Source organism: Cariama cristata, unplaced genomic scaffold, assembly GCF_000690535.1.
Source record: "Cariama cristata isolate BGI_N322 unplaced genomic scaffold, ASM69053v1 scaffold11629, whole genome shotgun sequence".
Classification (NCBI taxonomy): domain Eukaryota; kingdom Metazoa; phylum Chordata; class Aves; order Cariamiformes; family Cariamidae; genus Cariama; species Cariama cristata.
Window position 1 is genome coordinate 11,168 of NW_009636351.1, and position 7,838 is coordinate 19,005.

Consider the following 7,838-nt stretch of genomic DNA (forward strand, 5'->3'; position numbering starts at 1 on the left):
CAGGGAGGGTAGAAGTGAGGTAAAGAGGAAGAAAGAGAATATAGCAATGAGTGAAAGAGGAACATTTTCTTGACAATACTGTGATTGAGGAAGCTCAGATGTATCTCGATGTCTCTGCAGCTTCATTTGTGACTGCCAATATGAGCAAACCCTGCAAAGGGGTAGATTTTCTTCCTAGTTTACTAGCTGCAAATGCTAGATCTTTTTCTGCCTTTTTATTCTGACACTTTTCTTTTTACCAGCTATGACAGAAGAAATAACATATGCTAATCTGACATTTGGAAACAGCCATGAACTGGATAATATTGCAGAGTCTAAAGATACTAAGGAAAAAGGTGTAGTATCTATGAAGCTTTTATGATTTATTCTTGCTAAAGTAGAGGGGACGGGAAATATTTTTATTATATGCCCAAAGGGCCTTTGTTAGCTTTGTTACTATCAGAAAAGTTGTACTAGTTATAAATGTATCCTGGTTTTTGTTAATGTCATTTCTGCCTGAACTTTATTTAGAGTTTGGAAGGTATACTTGAAATAATGATCTCATTATTTCACAGAAAAGTATATTACTGAGTGTTATACTAGGCTCCACATATAGTCCTAATTGTCTAAATCTCAAAAAAGTTAACTTGAACTAATTTTTAAAATGGATCAGTTCCGTTTGATTTCTCCTTGCATTTGCATTCAAGCTTAGAACTGAATTAGCTTTAACTGACTCACTTTATTTCACTTCTCAAGTTCTGTCCTGAATTAATGGCTAGGATGGTCTATTAATGGTCTTTGAAATGACTATATCTGTTAAAGGGTTGAACGCATTTGAAATATTATATTTGAAATTAATTTTGCATAGTTATGAAGATGAGCTCTAGATTTGAGTGGTGCAACTCATGGGAACAGAGAACATAGAGAGTGCTAGCTGTTTGTGGGGTCAGGCTCTGGAGCAGAGGTTTACAAACATGAGGACAACTTGCTTGTGATTCAGAAGGCATTCTCTGAGGAATTCTGTATCAAAGAAGTGGTTTCAAATGCTGTTACGGTTTTTGAACATATGTTTTTTGAACATAAGTTTTTTGAACATATGTTATACTTTTTGAACATATGTTACATTTTTTGAATATTGCTATGTTAAGTTATGGTTTTGAGCCTTGCCAAAGATAATTCTGAGGCTAAAAAAAAACCATTAAAATCTGAACTGTCTTTGTGTTAATCTCTGGATTTCTTTTCCTTTAATGGCCAATGACATCAGTATCTTCATATGACTCCAGATACCCTGCTTCTATGTCCAAGGGTAGACAACGCATATTTTGTGATGCAAAAGCTTCGTTCTGAGAGGGCGTAGCACAGCCTGTGCATTATTTCACAAACATCAAATTGAAACAACCACGAAGAATAAATATATCCATTCTAGGACAACAGGAATACTGTACAGGAAAGAGAACGCAGCCCAAGGCCCCTTCAGCTGTGGTAGATGCGGCAGAAGCAGGGTGAGGTTACAAAATAGAGTACAGAGAACCACTACCTAAAGAAAGTCTCGAGGCAATAATTTAATTACAACAGTCAAAACTAAAACTATTGCTTGGTCTTGATTTATATTGCTGCCCAGAAAATATTTTGTATTTGTTTATGACATCTCACTTTCAAACTACAAAATCTTTGTCTCTTCTCAGCTAAAAGCTCCAGGAAGCATGAACTATAATGCTTTCAGTCTTTAGCTTGGGGCTATGACTTTGTAGGAGTAGGAACAATTTATTTTTGCCCTTTAGCTCCAATTCATGAGTCTATTTAGCAGCCTGTCTTAGGGAGTCAAATTTCTGTTACTGAAGTTCTCCAGGCACCTAATATCCAGCTTCAGAGCATGTAAGGAAGAACTTTGACCTTAAAAATATCCATATGTCTCAGCAGTCAATACATCCTTAAGTTTTGTTAGGCTCCATAATGTATATGATTCTCCTGTGCAGGCTTTATCTCTGAGTGTATCTGTCGTACGGCTGTGAGATCAAATTTTGGAAAATAATGCAGAAGGGAGATGTTCTTTCTCTTCGTGAAGGGCCTGGGTGTTTCTGTCTTATGCAATACCAAGCAGTTAGAGCACTTCCTTAGACTGAGGTTGCATTCTGTGATGAAATGCAGGTGCAGGAAGAGTGGCAGATGTAATACATGTTTAGCAAGGCTTTTGTCAGTGTCTTTTACAGTATTGTCATTTTAAAGCTGAGGAATTTATAGGCTGGATAGTGGACTGTTAGGTGGATTGAAAACTGTCTGGACTACCAGGCTGAAAGGGGAATAAGTAATGGCTCAACATCTGTTTGGTGATAGAGTCCCTCAGGGGTCCCTCAGGGGTTCATACTGAGCCCATACTGTTTGATATCTTCATCAACGACCTGAAAAATGATTTTGCAATATCTTGCTTTATCAGTATCTTTCTTGTCACAGTCTATGGCCTTTGAAAGGACCAAGGCTGTCCACATTCTCCACTGAGCTGTTGTGATCTCTCACTCTCTTGCTTTGTTTGGACATCCTTTGCTGTGTGCAGAGACTCTGCAGCAGGAATACCCAACCCTCAAGTAAAAGCAACTATTTATTTACCAATGCACCGGAAAGATGGCTGCAATTTAATGAGGCTAATGTGTTCACCATTCCCTTAGTATCACACTTCCATTTCATGACTGTATTTCTCCCAGGGCCTCCCACCTTGTCCCGCTCTTGCTGGCCAGTAGTCCTGATTTTGTTCACACTGTGCCTGGCATTGCTGATGGCGTTGGTGACCCTGGCAGTTTTATGTAAGTATTAATATATTTCTGTTTGCTGAGGGACTCAAGCTACTGAATAACATCAGACTGACATCTCCTTCAGGTGCAATTTCTGGTTCAGCTGAGAACAGGCAACCAGGCAAACCAGGTTATTTTCCCTTGCCGCAGCATCTTTGTCCTCTTCTTGATGAGATGAGGCTGGAGCAATTTGGAAGGGAGCTGGAAAGGGGTGGAGTAGGAGACTCGCTGCTTGCTCTGGCTGCCATTGTGTTGCCTCTTAAAAACTGTATCCACAATCCTGCTGACTAATGATGGAGTGAATTCCTCTTTGATAATGCTGGATCTGAAGGGAAGGGAAAAGCTTTGTGTCACAGCAAACAGATTGTGCCCATTACCTCCCATCCACAACAATTCCACTGTGATCCAGAGCTGAAGTTCACATTTTTAGCAAAAAAGCACAGCTTGGAAACTAATACAAGAGAATGATACACAACGGAAATATATGATAAAAAGTGACACTTTAATTTTGTTGTTCACTCCCAGTGAAATAATAAGAAATGCATTATGCAAACGTTCTCCATCTCAGCAGTCCTTACATGCAAGTGTTCAGGGAGGAATAACATTTATCCCAAATGGTTTATTTATCCCTAATGATCTGCTAAGACATTCCCTGTCTGCATCCCACCCTTTCTGAAGGACAGCACTGGAAAATGTCTTATTGTGAATTTCAGTTTTCCAGATTGCCAAGGACTACAAGACACAACTCAGAGATCTCAACATGACGAAGAATGAGCTGCATGCAAATTTCTCAAATATGCTGCGAGCAATAGGAAATCAGTTGTGTTTGGAAGGGGAAAAAGACCTTAAAAATAATGGTAAATCAACAAGTATTGATGAAGGCTTATCTTTCAAAATGGTAGGGAATGAAATGAGATGTGTCTTCTGTGTCTACTCAGGTCCTCAGATAAGCTTGTGTCTTCTCAGATGTGACCACCTGGAAACTAGGCAATGAGTATTTTTGCCTCATGCAGTGCCTGGAGAGAGGCGCCCAGCCTGGCCACACGTACACTGGTCTGGAACCTGGCTGAGTACTAGGGTTTCAGGATTTAGTCTCCATAAGAAAGGACTTCTGGTCATGCCAGTTCCTGCCAGCACTAGTTCAGGGATCTCTACAACATGCTCATCTGCATCTAACAGACAATTTTACAGTGGTGCCTGAGAATTGAACACCTTACTGCACTCTATGTGAACAGCAGTCAACATACAGAACAGTGTGCTAGAACTGACTCCAGGTAAGACAGGAATCTCCTAAAGTCAGAAGTGATGTGCGGTGAAGCATAGCTAAACCAACCTGGGAATTCACTCCCTGTCTCCTGACTGTGTACAGTACAGGGCTGTTTATGAATTCAGTTTGCCACAGCTTGGTTACTTAAGTGGCATCTGACAATGAGCCAGTCAGAGAGATAATTCTCTTCAGAAATTATATTCTGAGGATTAGGGGCATCAGGCAAAGGGATCCTGCTGTTACTATCAGGAAAGGGGATTTAATTTGTCTGGATATTGTTCCATAGATAAGCTAACTATCTAGGTCTCCCTTTTAGTCGATGAAGAGAAATTGGTAGTGCAAGGATACAGTCTGTTTCCTCCAAGAAAAACACCTGAAATGACAGAAAAAGCACGTGTGAGACACACTGACTTCCATCCATTGAGTAAAATGGGAATCCAGATGGGTTAACTCATGTCACCTTTGTAGACTCCTAAAATTAGGTAAAATAAATCCCATTTGCAACACCTGAACCTACTCCCAGTGCTAAAGGTATGGGAGAGATAGGGAGATGATTCAGTTTTCATCTCTGTCATTACCTGAACCTTCTGGGACCACAGTGGGATTTTGACTGAATGAGGACCATCTCAAACATCCTCAGTCCCTACAGATCTTGTCATCACAGGCCAACAACCATGTTCTGTGAGGGACAGCCTGGGAACAGAAATGGGGTGATGGTTTTCCTTTTCCAGGCCAGAACTGTGTACTCTGCCCTGCAAGCTGGAAGTGGGAAGGTGGCGATATGTGTTACTACTACTCCGAGGAACAGATGTCATGGGAACAGAGTCACCAGTTTTGTTCCTCACAAAACTCTACTCTTCTTCTGATAAAAGAAGCAGCAAAGCTGGTATGGACTGATTTCTCATTCTGTTTAGCATGGAGGAAGTTCATGCACCCGATCAGCTCACCTCACACATAATTTTCTTAAATGGCACTGTGAGCAGGAGATTTCTACAGTGGTTAGGTTGTCCCAGGCAGTGCTAAGGCATAGGACCGGTCATCGCCACACAAGGCGCAGCCTGTCGAGCAGCTGGTGGTCAGAGACAGCTGGTCTTGTCTCAGCTTGCCATGGCTGGCTACTTACTGGGATGACTGGTGAAAGCAGGTTCATGGTTGTTTTGTTTTGGGCAACGATTTCACTAAATTAACAAGTATTACAGATCCATACAAGGATTTGTACAAGGATTTGGTAAGATATTAGTGTGAAAACCTCTTTTAATCTGGTCTCCCCATATGCAAACCATAGTCCTCCCCAACTTTCCAGAAAAGCTGATCTCATCTTTTCAATCCAAATTAAAATACTTGGTAACAAGTTGCTGAAATCTGGCTAATCTTTTAGTAAATGAAAACAAACTGAGATGGGAAGAGAAAATGCCAGGTGTAGAGTGAAATAATGCTTTTGCCTCTGGATGCCAGCAAATGTAGTGGAAGACTGAAGGCAGAAAAGCTACCCCAAGAGCTACCAGTCAGGGCTGGGCCTGCCTGCTCTCCAGCGCTCGACAAATGCCTATTCCCCTCTCACTGAGCTGCAGGCCATAAGGTTTCTTCCAGAAGTAAAGGGCAACAGCTTTACTCTTACCCTCCCAAATTGGTGACAGCAAAGATTGTGAGGTGTAATCTGTTCTTGCTGTCTTAATCATGGCATTGAGAGGTATGAGGAAAAAGAGAAAATGGAGAAGTGCACCGGCAGTGACAATGGTAAGTGAAGGAAGGAAGAGAACAACAGAAAAATTGGATTCAAATCTTTAGAGATTTCCCTCAAGCAGCAGTGAGAAAGGCAGCATTATTCAAGTTTACATTCTTTGCTGTACCTGTTCTGCTCAAAGTCTTTTTTAAGAACGGACTATTCCTAAATGCTTAACTTTAGGACCTCCTCTACTTGTCATGGTCCAGCTTTTGGGAATAAGTTAATGATGCTAGAGCCAAGTGTGAAGGTGCAACAAATCAAACCCAACAGCTGCCTAGAGAGGCTTCCTTTCTGCTGTTGACAAATGCTAAGGACAGAGTAAAGGGGGATTAATGATTCATGACTAAAGGGGGGAGAATGAGCCAGTGTTTCATCCAGAGGGTTTAAGTCAGGTTGATGAGGGTGAAGTTGCTCTTCAGAGCTAGACATGTATCTTGTCTCTGATTAAAAACAGCTCTGCTGTTATTTCTCCTTGGATACTAGGCTTTTCCTTTAAGTGCAGAACTTGTCCTGACAGGTTAACAATTTGTGATGTTTATGTTCTTTAAGCAATTTCCATCAATGCTTTCAACTTCTGAGCCTAAATATTTCTTTTTAATATCTTTCTGAATATTTGCTTTGAATTGTCCTTACTCTGCATAGGAATTGGTAAAAAAATTTCCTGTGAAAACATACTGGCTTGGATTAACATTCAGAGCTGAACAGAAAGGCTTGTATTGGACAGACAACACAGCTCTTACAGAAGAACAAAAGTCTTGGTAAGTGGGCAGCTTTCCCGCAGTACATAAGTTGATCCTCATCCACACGCAACTCTCAGTTTCTCTGACACAGAGGGCACATTGAACAGCCAACTTTTATGCAGCTTTCTCTGTATTCTGGGTCTCACTTTTCCATTTCAGATTTTTGTTGGCCTCACCTGGAACTGTTTGGAGGGTGATCTAGGCACTAATACTGGGCAAAAAAAGTACCTGGAAAGTTTATTTCCACAATTTAGTTTCAGATTGACCATAAATATCGTAAGTTTCTCTTGTATTTGACATCTTGTTTCAGTAAGGACACAAGGAAACTCCAATGGAAAGGTGTTTCATTTCATGCTTTTGATTTTATACTTTTTTATTTTTATAAAAGACATTATTTATTCTCTAGAATCATTTAACTTTGGTTTAACCTGTTATTTCAGAAATACAATATATTTTCTTCTTGCTTTCAAACCTGCTTTGCCAATTTTCCCCTTCACTATTGGCCAGTCTCCTCTTAACATTCCTGTTGAAACAGCCACTGACACCTTCCAGTCGGTACCCAGGAGTCAGTATTTCTTACTGTCAGGTACAAGAAATGGTTTAGGATCCACCCTTAGAGTCTGCTGGGGGTGCGTGTTGGCATGTTTAGGACAGGGTCAGCCTCCTAGAAGTTGGTGTGCAATGTCACTAAATGCTTTATTTCTTTGTTAGGGTTGTATATTCTTTGTGAAAGCCACATAAGTAATTCTTGCAAAGACAGCTCTTTTTGGAAGGAGCAAGAATGCACCATTTGAATGAGGTGAGATGTAACAATAAAGATTTTTCTTTCTTAGGGTAAATCATGTAAGCTCCTTCCAATCCTGTGGATATTTTTATTACACTTCCATATACAGCCAACCATGTAAAGGTGATCTTTACTATGTCTGTGAAAAGCCCGCCATCCAGTTACGGCGAGGTAACAACCATTGGCAGGAGGACTGGTTTGTCAGACCAAAATGATTATGAGAAGAAGCTAGAGGACTTTCTGCAAGGTTGGAACTTTTTTTGTTGTTTTTGAGGACTATCACATGACAATTTAAATGTGTTGGATTAGACCTAATACATTTCCCTGTTTTCATTCTCTTTTAGACATATGTAAAAATATCTTCATACTAAGGAAACAGGTGTGGTGATGAGCTCCAGGAGCAATCCATGTCTATTGTTCCAGATCCACAACTGCCAAATGATTACTCAGTTTTAAGCAACACAAGTGATAGACAAATTGGCCAAAAGTGATGACCAGGAAAAAAAGCACAGCGACAAGGCAAGCACGTAAAGATACTGCTCCTCACCCAGCATCC

General features: G+C 40.5%; 1 protein-coding gene across 1 annotated transcript; it reads left to right on the top strand.

Moving 5' to 3' along the window:
- Positions 1-244: 244 nt before the first annotated feature.
- On the top strand, positions 245-7,497 carry LOC104167591 (C-type lectin domain family 12 member B-like). Its single transcript, XM_009707894.1, has 6 exons — positions 245-335; positions 2,679-2,777; positions 3,479-3,622; positions 4,764-4,918; positions 6,401-6,516; positions 7,332-7,497. The coding sequence occupies exons 1-6, from the start codon at positions 245-247 to the stop codon at positions 7,495-7,497; spliced, it is 771 nt and encodes a 256-aa protein (XP_009706196.1).
- The last annotated feature ends 341 nt before the right edge of the window (positions 7,498-7,838 follow it).

What these genes read in the sequence shown, in the direction of transcription:
- LOC104167591 (XM_009707894.1), top strand. Translation starts at nt 245, where the DNA reads ATGACAGAAGAAATAACATATGCTAATCTGACATTTGGAAACAGCCAT. An exon ending in AAAAGACCTTAAAAATAATG is followed by an intron (nt 3,623 to 4,763) that starts GTAAATCAACAA and finishes TTCCTTTTCCAG; the next exon opens with GCCAGAACTGTGTACTCTGC. An exon ending in ACAGAAGAACAAAAGTCTTG is followed by an intron (nt 6,517 to 7,331) that starts GTAAGTGGGCAG and finishes TTTCTTTCTTAG; the next exon opens with GGTAAATCATGTAAGCTCCT.